General features: G+C 35.8%; 1 protein-coding gene across 2 annotated transcripts in view; it reads right to left on the reverse strand.

Annotated features, from left to right (window-relative positions):
- CEP128 (centrosomal protein 128) overlaps positions 1–17373 on the reverse strand; it is a 436342-nt gene that overhangs the window by 6689 nt on the left and 412280 nt on the right. For both annotated transcript variants that reach the window (XM_032624894.1, XM_032624895.1), the window contains 3 exons: positions 17103–17180; positions 13777–13890; positions 1335–1443 (listed from right to left, as the gene is read on the reverse strand). In XM_032624894.1, the coding sequence (XP_032480785.1) occupies positions 1335–1443; positions 13777–13890; positions 17103–17180 (301 nt within the window). The remainder of the gene's footprint in view (positions 1–1334; positions 1444–13776; positions 13891–17102; positions 17181–17373) is intronic.

Below are 17373 nucleotides of genomic sequence, written 5' to 3' on the forward strand. Positions count from 1 at the left end.
TAATATGAAAAATAAAAATTTTAATCCTATGTGTATATCACATTCTGAGGTACAGTAACCAAACCTGAGATATGATCCAATTTGAAGGGTGACTGCCAGATTAGAATAGCAGAGGGTTTATGAAAATATATAGAATCACTTGGTAAAATGGTTAGGACAGGAAAGGGAAAATGCTTAGCTTTTGCAATAAAATAATTATGATATAATGGAAGCCAAACCATTTATCAGAAACCAGTAAATATTTATTTGATGAATCTATGAATATAAATCAGCAAAAATGAGAGTTATCATTTTTGGATTTGACCTACTTCCTTGTGGCTAATTTTGATATTTTATTTTATAGCAGCCTAGTTTTTTTAAATGACAGCATTGTCAAATTGAATGTACAAACTCTATGTCCATGGAAAACTGAAGAGCTAAATGGTTATCTAACTAAGAATCTATTAACATTTGAGTCCCAAATGGATTGGATAAAAGTGGACTTGAGATAAAAAACTCATACACTCATTCATCTAATATTAATTGAGCCTTTACTATGTGCCAAGTTCTATATAGGATGCTGAGGAAACAGTGGTGCATAAAACAGACATCACTCCTAACATCATGGAGTTCACTCTTCGGTGAAGAGAAGAGTCAGTAAACAAAATGTCACTCAAATAGCAAATAATTCCATAATTAGTATGAGGAAGGTTTTAAAGGAAAATTGTAATGCTTTGTGGGCACACATAACAGAAACCATACTTAAAACTGTGGGTCCTGAAGGCTTCTTTAAGGACATTACATCCAAGGTGAAGCATAAGTGGTTGGAGATGGTATCCTGGGTCAACAGACTCACACTCTGTCAATGTGTGTGACATTTTATCAATATTTACACTGTATTATTCACAGAATGAAATCGGACGATAATAGTTTTCATATCCTTATTCTTTGCTCAAAATTAGATATTTTCTAACAGTTCTATGCAGAGATTTTCTACTTTCTGATGACTTGAATTTTATTACAATACCATCTAACTTCCTTACCCACTCATCCATAGTTACGAGCAATCTCCAGGCCAAAAAAAAGTTGCTTAATTAAGATTTTTACCTTGGGTAATTCATTTTCAGTTTTTATGAGAAGTGTAAGGTCTAAAAAGAAGCGATTCCATATATTTTTAGTAAGTTAGGTAATATTATAAATGTACTTGGGTATTATTTGTATGATTCATAATGAACATTTTTTCAAGCTTACAACATGAATATTACTATCATGTACTGGCCTTATGCTTTAATCTTTCCATGAGATGCATTTTCTTAAATCCAATTTAAAAGCTGGTACAGGACATCATTACTTACAGTGCAAGTGTGAAAATCGAGGACTAGACAGGAAGCAGCTGTGATCCTGCCAAGAGGATGACTGATCTAACCCATGAGCGTGGGAACTTTCAGCAAAGTTTCTGTCATCCTAAAAAAGAGAGCACAGCATTTTAGTTCAAATCATTGAAAAATGTAAGGCTTGGGATTCACGTAAATGTACTGAAAATAAAATTGAACCTCGAGATACCAGCTATGTTACACCACAGTTTAATATAATTATAATCCTTGTAAAAAATAAAATGCGTGGATGTTAAAGAAAATATGAAAAAACGAGAGAGAAGGAAATCATCTGTAGCCATAACAGCATAACATATTTCTTTCCAGTCTTTTTTTTCCTGTGGATAAGATTTGTAAATATTGTTGTAAAACTCTGTTATTTATTTACATTTAATAATATAAACATTTTAAAAGTCATTAACCTTTAGCTTCATGTTACTCATATACTGTCTAGTGAATATACCATGCTTTACTCAGGTATTACTCTTCTGGGCATTTAGGTGGTTTCCAATGTTTTACTCCTATAAACAACACTATGAGAAATACCTTTAAATATATAACCTTTCCCATATTTAGGTCTATTCCTTATGACAAATTCTTGGGTGGAAATACGGGGTCAATAAAAACAATTTGATGTTTTTAAATACATTTACCTAGACTGCTTTCCTTAATGATTATACAAATACTCATTCAACAAATATTTAATACATAAACCAAAATGAATACAGAAAAGGTCCCTCTCCTCATGGACTGTATGAATGTGTCCTTTTCCCCAAATCTTAGCTGAAAAACGGAATTAGGGAATTATATCTTTGAAAAATTTTACTAATTAAATAGGTTAAAAAACAGGTGCTTTAAGATACATTTACTTGATAAAAAATTGCAATTTTTTTCTCTTAAATGTTTTCTAATTATTTACTTCACTTCATTTTTTCTTTCTTGCACTCATTCATTCATTCAACAATCGTTTATTTGGCACCTACTATATGCTGGTCAAAGGGCAAATAAAACACTGGTGTATATGATCATGAAATCTTCAGGATTGCAGGAGAGAAAGGCATTAAACAAACTATACAAAACACAATATAGTTTAAAACTATGATAAGAGCTAGAAGAAGAAGAACAGGAAATAATAGGCAGAACTACAGTTAGATTTGGGGTCCAGAGAAGTTTCCTCTGGTAGGTGATATTTAAGGCAATAATTTGAATGCTGAGTATGAATCAATGGGTTAGCCAGATGAAAACTCATAGGTGGAGGACGGAAAAGTGGGAGGTAAGGGGGAGCAGAAGGGTGGTCAGGGAGTGGTGCTCTAGGCTCGTGTGAAGGTGCTAAGAAGGTAAGAAAGAGTTTGGTGTGTTTGAAGAACTGAAGGAAAGCCCATGGCTTAGGCACACTGAGCCTGGGGAAGTGGTTACAATGAGATCCAGAGGTGGGATTTGGATGTGGGTTTTTTCTTACTTAAGTACAATCGGAAGGCAATCAAGGGTTTTGAGGAGAGGAATGACATGCTTTGATTTGTATTTCTCAAAGATTACTCTGGCCTCTTTGTGGAAAACAGACTGAAACAGCACAAATGTAGAAGTGGGAATACCAGTTAAAAGACTGTGACTGAGGATGACTGTGGGGTCAAGGGAGAGGAAGGGATCAAGAATGGTGGCAAAGGTTCTAGATGAAACAACTGCTGGTTAGGTGGCCTAAACAGATTCTTCAAAACAGTAAGGCCTCATGTAGCATGACTATCTGATGAATTAGTTGTCGTTCTCTGCACTAAGTACCAAGTTTATATTTTATTTCTTTGTCACATATATGTGTATGCAAACGCAAAAGAAAGGCCAAAAAAGAACAAGTCTGTGTGTGTGTGTATATGTGCACACACACATGCAAACTCACACACACGTCTGTAAAAGACACATTTATTCTGAGCTAAAAGCATGGACATAATCCTAAAATGACTTAAGATCATCAGTTTTCATGTACCAAAAGGGAGTTTAGGTTCATTTAGGATGAAGGCCCTGTGGTTTTTAACCAAGTGATTTATAGTTTTCACTAATTATGAGAATTTCATAAGAAACTGGAAGTCATTCATTGTAGGATTCCTGGAAAGGAAAGGATATGCAGTTGACGCTTGAACAACGCAGGGGTTAGGAGCACCGACCCTCTGTGCAGTCAAAAATCCATGTATAGCTTATAGCTGGCCCTCTGTATCCATGGTTCTGCAACTGTGGAGTCAATCAACTGTGGATTGTGTAGTACTGTAGTATTTACTATTGAAAAAAAAATCTGGATGTAAGTGGACATATGCAGTTCAAACCTGTGTTGTTCAAAGTTCGACTGTATTAAACTTCCTCATTTTCTATATATGAAAAAAAAGAAATGTGAGTGGTTGAATAAGTCAACAATTTTAAGGGAAAGGGATAACAGTCCTAAATTGTACGTACATATTAACACAGTGCCAAAAATATATGAAGCAAAACTGATAGAACTATAAGGAAAAAACTGACAAAACCATAATTATAGTTGGATATTTCAACATTCCTCTCTCAGTAACTGATAAAACAGTAGGCAGAAAACCAGTAAACATAAAGAAGACTTGAACAACACTACTGGCCAGCTAGACCTAATTGACATTTATAGAATACTCTACCCCAAAACAGCTGATTACAAGTATTTTTCAAGCGCACATCCAATATTCTCCAAAACAGACTACATGCTGGGTGATAAAACAAATCTCAGTAAGTTTAAGATGACTGAAATTATACAAGGGATGCCATCTAACCACATGGGGTGAAAGAAGAAATCAACAACAGAAGGATATCTGAAAAATTCCCCCAAATTTAGAAATTAAAGAACATACTTCTAAACAGCTCATGGGTGGTTCAAGGTAGAGATCAAAAGAAAAATGAGAAAATATTTTAACTACATGAAAAGAAAAGCATAATTTATCAAAATTTGTGAGAATCAGTTAAAACAGTTTGGAGGGAAATGTATAACATTAAACGTGTATATTACAAAAGAAGAAACGTCTCAAATTGATAATCCAAGTTTCCACCTTAAGAAACTAGAAAACAAAGAGCAAATTAAACCTACATTAAGTAAAAGGAAGGAAATAATAAAGAGCAAAGATCAATTAAATAGAAAGCAGAAAAGTACTGAAAAAATGAAACCCATACTGTTATTCTTTTTAAGATCAATAAAATTTAAAAACCTCTACTGAGATTAATTAAGAAAAAAGAGGGAAGATATAAATTGCCAATATTAAGAATGAAAGAGGAATATTACTAGAACATCTATAGACATTAAGAAGGTAATTAGGAAATATTTTGAACAACTCTGCCAATGTATTAGACAACTAAGATAAAATGGGTACAAATAAACAGCCTTAAAATGTGTCATCCATGGGCTTCCCTGGTGGCTCAGTGGTTGAGAGTCCGCCTGCCGATGCAGGGGACACAGGTTCGTGTCCCAGTCTGGGAGGATCCCACATGCCGCGGAGCGGCTGGGCCCGTGAGCCATGGCCGCTGGGCCTGCACGTCCGGAGCCTGTGCTCCGCAACAGGAGAGGCCACAACAGTGAGAGGCCGGCGTACCGCAAAAAAAAAAAAAAAAGTGTCATCCAGTATACTTCTAGGCATCTATATTAGGTTAATAAATTAAAAATACGGACAAAGATTTTTATACCAAGATGTTCATCAAGTGACTACTTATAATAGAAAAAATCTGAAATTAACCTTAAATTTCCAACGATAGGAGATCAGGAAAGTAAAGTATGGTAGAACCATAATGATAATGATGATGATAAAGAAGATTCCTACATATATACAATGTTACATGAAAAAAGGAGGAAATAAAATTATCAACAAATGGTGATTGCAATATAAAAAGATATTTATAAGTAAGAGCTGGGAAACATACACCCTTAAATTACACAAATAGGTTTTAAAAAATATTTGTTGGATTATTTATTTTCTTGTTAATTTTTTTTGTATTTCCTAAATATGCCATATTTTTAACTGTCATATGCCAAGAAGCTGGTTGTATAATTAAAAATATAAGTGGTTCTTTTTCTGGTAACAGAAAAGATATAATCTATGGTTTGATGCCAGTTGATTTTGTTTTAGAAATTTAAAACCATACCTTGGGAAGAGCGAATAGGATTTGACTATCCTGCGTACTTCATCCTTCCTCTGGGAGGCACATTTTGAGGCTGTCATTGCGCCATCTGCTTCATTCAGCAAGACGCCCAGACTTACACCTCCACTCCTGTCCTTTCTCACTGTCTTTCTCAGCCCAGGTGTCAATGGGCAAAATGTGAGTGTTTGCTTTTCCTTATTTTTTCCTTTCTCTTACTGGCCCATAATCAACTAAGCATCTCTTAGCGGGAAACCATAGATTACGCTTTTCTCTTTCACATTTTATATAGGAACCATGATTAAGTGGAGATTTATAGCATTGATTGAAAGCATAATTCTCCTTTCTATCTGTGTATCTTCCAGCTCCACCCAGGCCTTTAGTATGGCACAAATGAACTATAATAGCCAGATCCACAGCTCTGCCTCTAGTTGGCCCATGTCAACTCATTCTAAAGTAGCTATTGGAATACACCTGGGACTCAATGAACAGCTGACCCTTAAACAACACAGGTTTGAACTGTGTGTGTCTAGTTAAACACAGATTTTTTTTCAATAGTAAATACTATAGTTCTACATGATCTGCTATTGGTTGAACCCAAGGATGTGGAAATGTGGATGCGGAACTGTGGATGTGAAGGGCTGACGACAAGTCTGATTTTCCACTGCATGGAGGGTCGGTGCCCCTAACTACTGAGCTGTTCAACGGTCAGCTGTATGTCTTTAAGTTCCCAAATTTTCTAAGTCTTCAAAAGACTGTCAGAATCCCCAATGCTACCTTGAAAGATAAGTAATGAAATGAACCCTGAAAGAACATACTAAAAGAAAAATATTTCACGATCCCTTTGAACAATCAACATATCAGAATATGAAAACAATATCTTCATATTCTCCAATTATACATTGATTAACTTGTGGAATTTCTATCTAAGTAAAGTTTACAGGGTGACCATAAGATGACTGTTTCTTTCTAATTCCTACCTGTTTTTCAGTTAAATACTTAAATATTAAAAAGGAAGTACTGGTTAAAAAGGAAGATTCTTTGCAATTTTAATAATCCTAGCTTTTGCTTTTTGCCAACTCTTATATCCTTAGCACAGGGACCTATTTTTATTTCTGTCTTAAGTCTCAACAAGCTATTTAACCAGAATTCCCTGCAAAAATTCCACTGGTGAAGGAACTTGCATTTTCTAATATTTTCCCTGGGTTTCTTCCACTTCTCTTTCATAACCCACATTGTAATTGGTTTCTTAAAAGTTGTTCCAACCCAACTAAATCTTTTTGCTAAACTGATCTCTAATGATTAATATTTAATGATGCCCACCAAGTATTTTTCTCTCAGAAATACTCTAAGTTCGAAGTTTATAAGACAAATGATGCATTTAATTTTTTGTAAATTTTAATTTATCCAACTCTTCCCCCAGAGAAAAGGAAAAAGCACTTATGTGTTTCTGAATCTGTGGCAGAAATGTTTTCCTGAATTTGTCTCTAGCTTAACAATGCACTCTTCCCCACTCTTAATTCCCAATTCTCCATCAGTGCTCGAAAAAGCTTAACCACTTCCTCAGTAAACTTTATTCCTATTTGAAACTTCAATCTGGACAGACAGTTTACTTAAAGTCTGCCCTCCATAACTCAATCTGCACGGCTGCTATTATATAGCATTTTACCTCCATGAGGGTGGGGCTTTGATCACCTCTTTCTACCTACCAATCCCAATATTCCACAATTTAGCACAGTGCCATTTGCAACTCAATAAGAAACTCAATAATGATCATATATAATTATTCTTGACCGAAGTATAGAAATGAAAGTTTGCTATGTGGAAGTTGGGAAGAAGGAGACTGTCACTCTCACATTCTCAGTTTCTTCATATAAGGAAATGAGGGCGCTGGACCACATCATCTCCTAAGATTTCTCAGCACTAACGTTTTCTAATTCTAATCTACCCGAGCAGAACCACTGAACAACCAGTACATCTAACTATGCAAACTATCTTTTCCAAATTTATACCATAATGCTATAAACATGAAGCCACTCTCATGAACAGACTCATGTAAATACTGTGTTAGATCAGGAAATTTGATAAATTTACCTTTATGCAATTGATTATTTTATGGTATAAAATTTAATATTACTAGTGACTTACTAATGAAAAAGGTCATACTCAGTTTTTGTTTTGTTTTGTTTTTTTACTCATTTTGGACTTGGCTCTACATGACTTTAATCCATTTTCAGAAACTGAATATATTTGTAGTGGGTAGAAATTTGCCATAAACAAGGATACTCAAAAAGATGTCACTGACTTAAGAAACAAAAGCAGAGATGCAGAGATATTTTGTAATGATGGTGCCTCACTGGAATCAGTGCTTCCTCTCTTAAAGTGACTATTTCAAAGGAAAGAGTGATTGTTTGGATGAATACGTTATAACATGTTTATTTAAAAACTAACAAGACATTTAATTGGTATTCCTTATGTATCTAGTATTCATATCTAGAATTTTGAATTTGACATGATTAACAATGGTATCTTTATAGTTAAACTCCTTCATAATCTTTCCTTTCTTAATGTTCTTGTTGAGTAAATTATTGGGAAAGGTGAAGAAAGCATGTGGCTTGTTAGGGGAACTGGGTTTGGTAGAGTTATGTGCTCATCTAAGTACCCATGTTGATTCCTAAATAAGCACTTTTGATCCATTGCTAGTTTCAGGTTTTATACCAAAGAAAAATACCAACTCATTTGGCAACCTTTTGTTTAACTTTTAAAGAGCAAGATGTAATCAACTAGTTAAATATTATGGCTGGATCACTTCAAAAGCATAAAAACTGCTTCAGAGTTCAGCATGATTTGATTGCCTACGAGGTTTCAGATGTGTCATCTAAGCATTACTGGAAAAATAGCAATTAAACTTTTGTTAGAATTCCATAAAAGGCTAAAGTTAGAAAAAAGAAAGTTTAATCACCAATTTAGCATGAATTGTGTATTCTGGAGCCGAAGATAAGGCAGACAGTGTCTACCCTCAAAAATCATACAATCCAGTAGAATAGCATTTCCCAGATTTCAGTATTTACCTATAGTTATCTTACTATTTCTTTTATGTTAACTTAAAGATTAGCCTTGGACCCTAAATCTGTATATAGGAGAGGCTTAAAGGATGGCAAAATTGCTTGGGGTTGGGGGAAGCATGGAGTTATATTTACGTAGGAGATTACATGGGATTTCTTAACAAAGCATGGAGAGAGGTGGTTATAAATGAGATAACTGGGGTATTGTGGGGTTAAAGCTCCCTCAAGTTCCCCCATGATTGCTACTACTGTTCCCAAGCAATATTTGTAAAATTATCTGAATAATACACTGGTGATATATTTTAGTAGTCATTAAATAAAAATCACCTACAGTCTTCAATTGCACGAGGAGTTATGCATTGCGTGCTTCAGAAGCTACAATTGTAGAAGATTTAAGATATGTACAGAAATAGCTGACCTTAGAAAGAAAGTGCTAACAGCCGTTAATTGCTATGAGCAAAGCATAAACAAACCACGGAGAGATTCAAGGAGGGAGAAATAGCTTCCAGGAGCAAAGCACATTCTTATAGCATACACATGCTTACATTGAACAAATATGACAAAGGGCTTAGGCAAACTCTGGCTTCAAAACCTGTGCTGAAAGCCATTATCAACACTTCCTCACCTACCTCATCTTATCCTGTAAAAATCTGCTTCTTTAAAAAGAAATTGCATATGAACTCTTCTACTGGAAATTGAAAATCATGATTTTTTTTCAGGAGGAGGAAGGATGGGAACAAAATATGCCTTTTGTGATTTTACTAAAAAATCCACTGCTAATTAAAACCATATATTTAGCATGGGTAGAGAGCAAAAAGGGCAGGTAGCAAATGGGAATATCTTGGACAAAACCATGCTCTTTGGTGAATTCAGATTAGCAATGCTGTGTTATTGGCTGACTTTTGAACATTCTGTTCTATTTGAAACAGCTGGGACAGCAAGGAAGTCTGTATGTCCTACAGAAACCCAGTTAGGCCTCATGAACAAGAAGCTGTGAAATGTTTCTGTTGTCTACACAGAGACAATCTGGGTCAGATTCAGCTTTGAACTGAATTCTAAATTTTTAGAATTCTAAACTTTTAGATCAGGCTTTGACCAGTTAACTTGGGTAAGCTTAGTACAATATTACATTATGCTCTCAGCAGTTGTGGACATTGGTCCTGCTAAAACTCTCAATAGGTTTCTAGAAATCTGATCATTTGGTCCTGGTGATTGCCATGGGAGTAAACAGCAGGAGTTGGTTCTCTTTCTGGATTGAGAGAGAACCTGACTTGTACACTTTCTGCTACACTTCCCCTCCACCAGCAGTGTGGCCATATTGGATGTCTCACTGCCTTCTGACATCAGCAACGACATGAGAGCAGCCAGCTGCCAATACAGTTCTGCTAGTCCAACAGTTATTTGTCTGCTAACAGTAATACAGTCAGGGGTCTACAACTGTAATGCTAACAGTGATCCTTTTCCCTGTACCTTGTCATCACAAGCCTCTTTTCAAGACTTGAGAGCATCTTTCTTCTCTGAACTCCCCACTGCAGTTTTTTTGGGTCACCCTTACAGCATGTACCCCTTTCTCCTTTGTACTACAGTTGTCTGTGTGAAGACTCTGGGTTCCTAAGGACCGGCAATGGCTCTTCTTACTATGCCGTCATCCTCTCCGGCTTCCAGCACAGTGCTTTATACACAATGTAAACCCAGTAAAGGTTTGCTGAATGTTGTATTTAACAACAACGAGAACAAACCTGAACATCTCACAACTAGAACAGAAGCTCTAAAAGGCAGGGATCTTTGTTTTGTTCATGGACGTGAGTCCCAGGGGCCTAGAAAGTTCCTGGCACATAGCTGAAACTCAATAAATATTTGTTGAATGAATGGATAGTATTATGACTTTATAAAGAGCTTGGGTAGTACGTTTTGGTAAATAAAGAAAAGAGAATATTTTACATAATGTGTAAAGGAAGTAGGAGTAGATTGGTAATTTCTCCTTTCTCTAGACCAGGAATTGGCAAATTTTTCCCGTAGAGGGCTTGATAATAAATATATTAGGTTTCCTGGGCCATACAGTTTCTGTTGCAACTACTCAACTCTGCCACTGAGTATGAAAGCAGTCACAGACAACACGTGAATAAATAAAAGTGGCTGTATTCCAATAAAACTTTACTTACAAAAGCAGTCAGCGAGCAAGATTTGGCCCATGGGTGGTAGTTTGCCAAACTGTGCTCTCAAACAACTGTGCAAGAATTATCTATAAGGATTAAGATGACTAGATTACTATTCCCTACTTGAAGACCATGCCTTCTGCATGTTTGTACATCCTGCCACTCCCACCTCCAACGGGTAGTGCAGTGCTTTTGCAATATAGTATCTGTATAGTCTATGTCTGTTGCATTAAACTGAATCCTACACTAACTGATTTCCTGGAACCAGAGTTTATAGTAGAACCAATGAACTCAAGAGCCTTTTCTTTGAACTCTGTCCTAGCAAAATATGACAGAAGTCAAGAGCTGCTGAAATAACATCTTATGAAACTGGTGTAGTAAATGGGATGCCTTATCCCTTGATAGAAAGAGTCTCAATGCCTCTTATTATTTTCTTCAAGATGTCCATAGTTAATCAGAGGTAGCTTTTCTGATTATCCATGCCTCCCCTCTCATTCTTGATAAATAACTTATTTTCATAAAAAGCATATAAGCAAATGATCATTGGTATCTACAATTCACAAAAATGCATTCTCACATTTTTCTCAACAATGACTACAAAAGATGTGATATTCTCATGAGTTTTACGTTAGATCACTACATTATTTCAGGCCAGACTTCAGCTACACGTGATAGTAACCTACATATTCATCAGTAAAATGGATTAACATTTAAAAATGTTTAGTATTAATGTGGGACAATGTCATCACAAAATGTGCTTTGTGGCTCTTCCTTATATTTGTACTGCCTATTTGCAAAATTTTCAACCTTATTTCTCATTTTGATAAGTGTTGGCCTCACAAACCAGGCTTGATTTCCTCTTCAGCTGCAAATGTAATTTTAAAGAGAACTCCAATGAGATTACTGGCTGAACGTGTTAAACATTCATAGCTTTGCCATATGCTGTTATGGAAATTGCATTGATTTATAGCAATTTGGGTGCCACTAGACAGCACTGACTTACCTAATACCGGATCTAACTGTATTGGGAAATAATGTTTTTAATGCTTCATTTGCATCCAGACCTCTATTGAATTAAGAGGCATATAATGTGTTTATGTACTTTTGGAGACAACTGACTTTTATTTATTAAAGATATAGTCCCTACATTTGGTGACTTCTAAAAAAATTAAGGAATATCAGGTACAAATTTATACTATAATAGCCTGCTGCTCAAGGATATAGATTCTTGAAGCCAGGCAGATTTAGGTTTGAACCCTGATTCAACCACTTAACTGCCCTATAACTTCGTTTTCTTCAATGGTAAAAATGGAAAAATAATGGTGCCAACTGACAGGGTTGCTGTGAGGATTAAATGAGGTAATGCACATAAAGCATGAGACATACAAAAAGAGCAATTTTATGTAGTTTGTTCTAGTATATGCTCAATAATGAGTCGTTATTATTATTAGCTCTTGTTAGCTAAGCCTTTCACTTCTGTTTAAAGTTAGTGACACTCCTCTCAGTGGTGGAGAAATGCTTGAGTATATGGGACCTGATGAGAATGTTGGAAGACAATTTAAAATTCACCATATGAGACAACAAGGTCACTACTATAGTAAATGATACCAATATAAAAAGCAAAGGTAAAAAAGCACAAAGCCCCAGGACGCCCTCTTTACAATAAGGGTATAAATAACATGGCATAACTGTGTTAAATTTTTGTTTGAGATGGAGAAGTGAAGTGCTCATTTTAAGCATGCTAGGGAGGACTTATGTAAATGAATACTGTCTTTATATCCACTGAGCATTCTATCCAATTACATTCAGAGGAGGCAAGAAGCATCTTAAAAATAATTATATTTGGCTGAAATAAGTGAATATATACAGTGTAATGAATATTCATATATATTGAAGTTTGTAAGAATATAAAAAAGCCAAAAGGACCTTTAGTGTTTTTTTATTTTCTAAATCGACTTGGAGTGTACATTAGAATATAGATGGATTCTCTCTAGGTCAGTGTTCTCGATGGGGGGCAATTTTGCCCTCTAGGGCAGGGATCCCCAACCCCTGGGCTGTGGACTGGTACCCGTCCATGGCCTGTTGGGAACCGGGCTGCACAGCAGGAGGTGAGCAGCTAGCAAGCAAGTGAAGCTTCATCTGCCGCTCCCCATCGCTCGCATTACTGCCTGAACCATCCCTCACTTCCCCCCACCCCACCCCCTGCCCTGTCCGTGGAAAAACTGTCTTCCACAAAACTGGTCCCTGGTGCCAAAAAGTTTGGGGACCGCTGCTCTAGGGGATGTTTGGCAATATCTGGAGACACATTTAGATGCCACAACTTGGGATGGGGAATGCTACCGGTATTTAGTAAGTAGATTCTTAGGGATGCTGCTAAACATCCTACAATGCATAGGACAGCCTCTACAACAAAGAATTACCTGGCACAAATGTCACTAATGCCGGGGTTAAGAAGCCCTGCTCTAGGCTAATAACTGTTCAGGGTCAAATGATTTTAAAGTCACCCATACCCCACATGGATCTTGGACAGACTCTAGGGAATGGTAGGCTTTTTGTCAATATGGTCAGATCTTCCCACTCTCCTATGTTGATTCCACACTAGTGAACCATAGGCTGAAGTAGTAATATGGAGTTCTTATTCTTATGAAAGGAATGACTATAAATGCTAATGCTATGAAATACCATATGTTACTTCACCTACTGGGGATCTCAGCACCGAGAGTAGTTGAACTTACATATTGAGAGGGGCCACCATCCACACTAAGCCTCTGACCAATCAAGAGACCAGAGGTTTCCTGGCTCAGGATTTCTTAAGCAGCATCAATTCCCATAGACAAACAACATATTAAGCAACAATGGCATAAACTTAAAGATGAGTTCTCAGGTAAAAAGTTATAAACACAGTCTTTGGATTTTTATTTTCTACTTCTACAGAATTGAAAATCTATCTCCTACATCAAGAAATTTCTTTTATAAGTAGTACCCTTACACAAAACCTGCAAAAGCTACTTAGAAAGCTGTAGCCATAAACATGAATAATGCCCAAAGACTGAAAGTGTATATAAAGGGCATTACTTTGAAGCTTGGGATTCTGCACTTGGTGTCATCCAGGCGCTGCTGAAGAGACTCTCTGTGAACTCTGTACTTAGAATATCTCCCGTCAGTTCTGTCAGATAAACTGCGCGAACCCTGCAAAAACAACAAAGGGTCTAAACTGGTAGATGAAAGAAAAACCAGTGCTTGAAATTAAAACAAGAAAGTTTTGATATGTAGATGATTAATCATTATAGCCGTTTAGAGAGATATATAGAGGAGTCATAGGTTCCCAAGGATAAAGAAGAAAACGATCACTTTGGATGCTATCATAAAAATAAAAACAGGGTCCCACATTGGTTATTTGCATTTCTTTTCACTGCTAGTCCCCATGCCAATCTGAAATGACTTCCTTCCTTTAGTTGAAGGAAGGCAAAAAGGTTTAATTAACAGTGAGTTGTCCAAAGATGGAACTTAATGATACCATGCCACTTTTGGATGTTATATACTATCCCTTGGAATTTGTTCAACATTCTGACTTTTAACTATTACATCACATAGATTTTTAAACCTAAGGATAGCTCATCTGCCCTCAAAAGCATAAAAAAATTCAGGTAATAAATTAAGACAGAAAAAATTTCCAGGGCCTGCCTTCCTTCCTTTCTATTTTTCCTTCATTCTGGGGAGAGAGGATAGAACACAGCAAATAAGTCACCACAGCCAGTTTTTTAGACATTTCTATTATGAATTAGGGAGAAATTAGAATAGAGTTAGGGCAACTGATTTTCATATGTAAGAAAAATCATCTATGGGATTTAGTTCCCCAAATAGCCCCAAAGAACTTTCTGAATGTTCAAACTGGAAGGGGTATTAGAATTCCAAAGTTCTCATTTTTATTAAAAAAAAAAAAAAAGTTACAGCCCAGGTATGTTAAGAATGACCTGTCCAAGGCTAGGCAATGTGCGGCAAACTGGGCTTGGAATCCAATGCTATTCCCTCTCCTCCATATCAAATACGTAATGTCTAAATGTAGGACTGTCGAGTTGAATCACTTCTTTCAAAATAAGGGGGAAAAAATGAGAGAGAGAGACTATGACACCTTTAAATAAGAATAAAGTCAAAACCATCTAAATAAGTTGAGGTTTGTATTCATACTTAAGAGTCACAGACTACAGTATTGCCAAAAAAATATGTGAAATGCATTTTCACATATATGCTAGTGATGCCGGTGTGAGGAGGAACGACAGAGATAATATTGTTCAAGTCTCTCATATTTTATGGATGAGGAAATATTCCCTGAGATATTAGGTGATTTTGTCTGGTGCATAAGCATAGAACAGAACTTAGGTCTTTGAACTCTTGTTAACGGCGTACTGAATTTTAGAAAGTTTTGGGTTTTGAAAAATATAATCTACGTCTAATAACCTAAAGGCTTCATGTATTTTTATTTAAGGCTATGTTTAGTTGTTTTCATTAAATTGATTACATGACCTCTTTTTAATCATACAGATGGCTTTAGAGTACATATAGAATGGGTTTCAAGCTACAGGCAGTAGGGCAAAGCAGATGGGCTTTGCTGTAAACACAGAGAAGTAGATCGTAGATTTCTCTAATTTACATACCCCAAACCTCAGTTTCCTGAGCTGTAAAATGGGGGAAAATAATGCCAATCTATAGGGTGTCTCTGAGGATTTGAAGAAATGTAATGTAAAGTACTTAGCTACTGCCTGCCACATAGCAGTGCATAATACTTGCTAACGAACCCCTTTCCCTTTTAAAGGTAAAGGTTTCAATTTTAATGACTAATACTGGAAAGTACAATTCTGAAATTTGAAAAACACTGTCCCTAAAAATTTCACTATATAGGCACCTTCCTATGTGAGTGTGTGCACATATAAGCTAGATTTGTAGATAATCACTAGCCTATAAGATGAAAAATAATAATAAATTTTTTGGCAATAGTAGAGAACACAACTTTTAAATTACCCTTATGAACATTCTGTTTAATGTAGACCACTGAGGGGAAAAATGAGCTGTCACTGGAGGTTAAACTCTATTTTTTTTATGCTGGTATAACACAGGCATTAGTTTTTCAATGGCAAATGCCACTTGTTTCTAATACCTTCTGGTGCCGGCCCTTCATTCACTTAGATAACTTCTATTAGCTAAAGAAGAAAAAAGTGGAAAGGACATGGGTGTAACATATTGTCTGCTTTCCATATCGGGTCATATAAGGGTGAAAAGAAATTACATCTTCTTGAACACTGGTTTCATAATTCTTTGATAGAGATTTAGACTGCAAATATGCAATTAAATCATGAGAAAGAATTAAAACTTTAGTAAAATATACTAGAAACACTTGGCTTTATTCTATAAGTGATATTCTAGATTTCTGGATGTGTCAGCTCAACCCTAGATCCCACTCAAAAATGTTTAGTTACTGAACTAGCAAAATACACTTAATGAAATTTTAAGATAGTGTAGACCTTGAAAGTTACATCATATCAGTACCTCTAATAAATCAAGATGGCATGATCTGGTTATATTTCTTACTCACTATATCCTCAAATAATATGTTAGAGTTAAGCAGAATCTATATATAAGTTATATTTTAAAGCTAACGTGAAATAAACAGTTAAATCGTTTTCAAAGAGAAACTCTCATCTCTGTTTGTTCATACAGGGTCAAGAAATTACAAATCACTAAAACTGTCCATTACATATGCACCCCTATGGGGACATGTGCTGTCTGGCCTGGACCTTGTCTGGCAGGATTGGGTGGCAGGGTTATATTTACAGTAGGTAAATTCCGACATGTAATTAACTGGCTTGATAATAAAGTCCTTTGTGGTTAGAGTTCTATCAATAAATAACATTGGATATAAAATCTAAAATTCTATGTGGATCTGAATTCATATATTGTAGTACAGGGATAACCTGTGCACTACTGTATCTCTAAGACAAACAGTACTCTGGAAATTTATAATTTAAAAAAAGAAGATAATTCATAAATTAAAATTGTTTATCAAAAAAGTCATTTAATTCCTTTAAAAGAATTAAAAGGAATGTGTAATTCCTTTTAATTCTTAGGTTTTTCTAAACTATAGTTAAAGCTTTAGGGGGCCAAATGAGCTTCTGGTAATAGGGTAAAAGCCTCTATTTTCCTATATTGCGCTAATATGTAAGTTCCATTATTTTCAATGCTGGCTTCAGAAATGTCAATAAGCTCTGATAAGATTAAGTGTTAAGAGTCCCCAATGTTTTATGGTCTTTCCTTCCTCCCTACAATTTTCTTTGCACATCAGGAAGATGTCAAGTGCTTTCACTCAGATAAAAATACTGAAAGAGAAAAGCCAAACTCTTTCTCACTCTGAAGCCTTTGAAATCTTCTAGTAGGCTCAGTTTCTCAGGCACAGACTCCAGATGGTCTAAGGCCACTCGGGTACTCTAGAAAACACAAGGCAAGCAAGCATTATGAAAAATTGATTAATACTTTCAGAATCCAAGTACTAAAAATCAGTCGTACCATTGGTATAAGCAGTTCAGGCTGTAGATTTAGAGAGTCAAATAACAAATAGTATGTCTAAGATAAATGTATCTACATGAGAAAAAATTTTTTCAAGAAGAATATGAGATGCAT

Source organism: Phocoena sinus, chromosome 2 (genome assembly GCF_008692025.1).
Source record: "Phocoena sinus isolate mPhoSin1 chromosome 2, mPhoSin1.pri, whole genome shotgun sequence".
Taxonomy (NCBI): Eukaryota; Metazoa; Chordata; class Mammalia; order Artiodactyla; family Phocoenidae; genus Phocoena; species Phocoena sinus.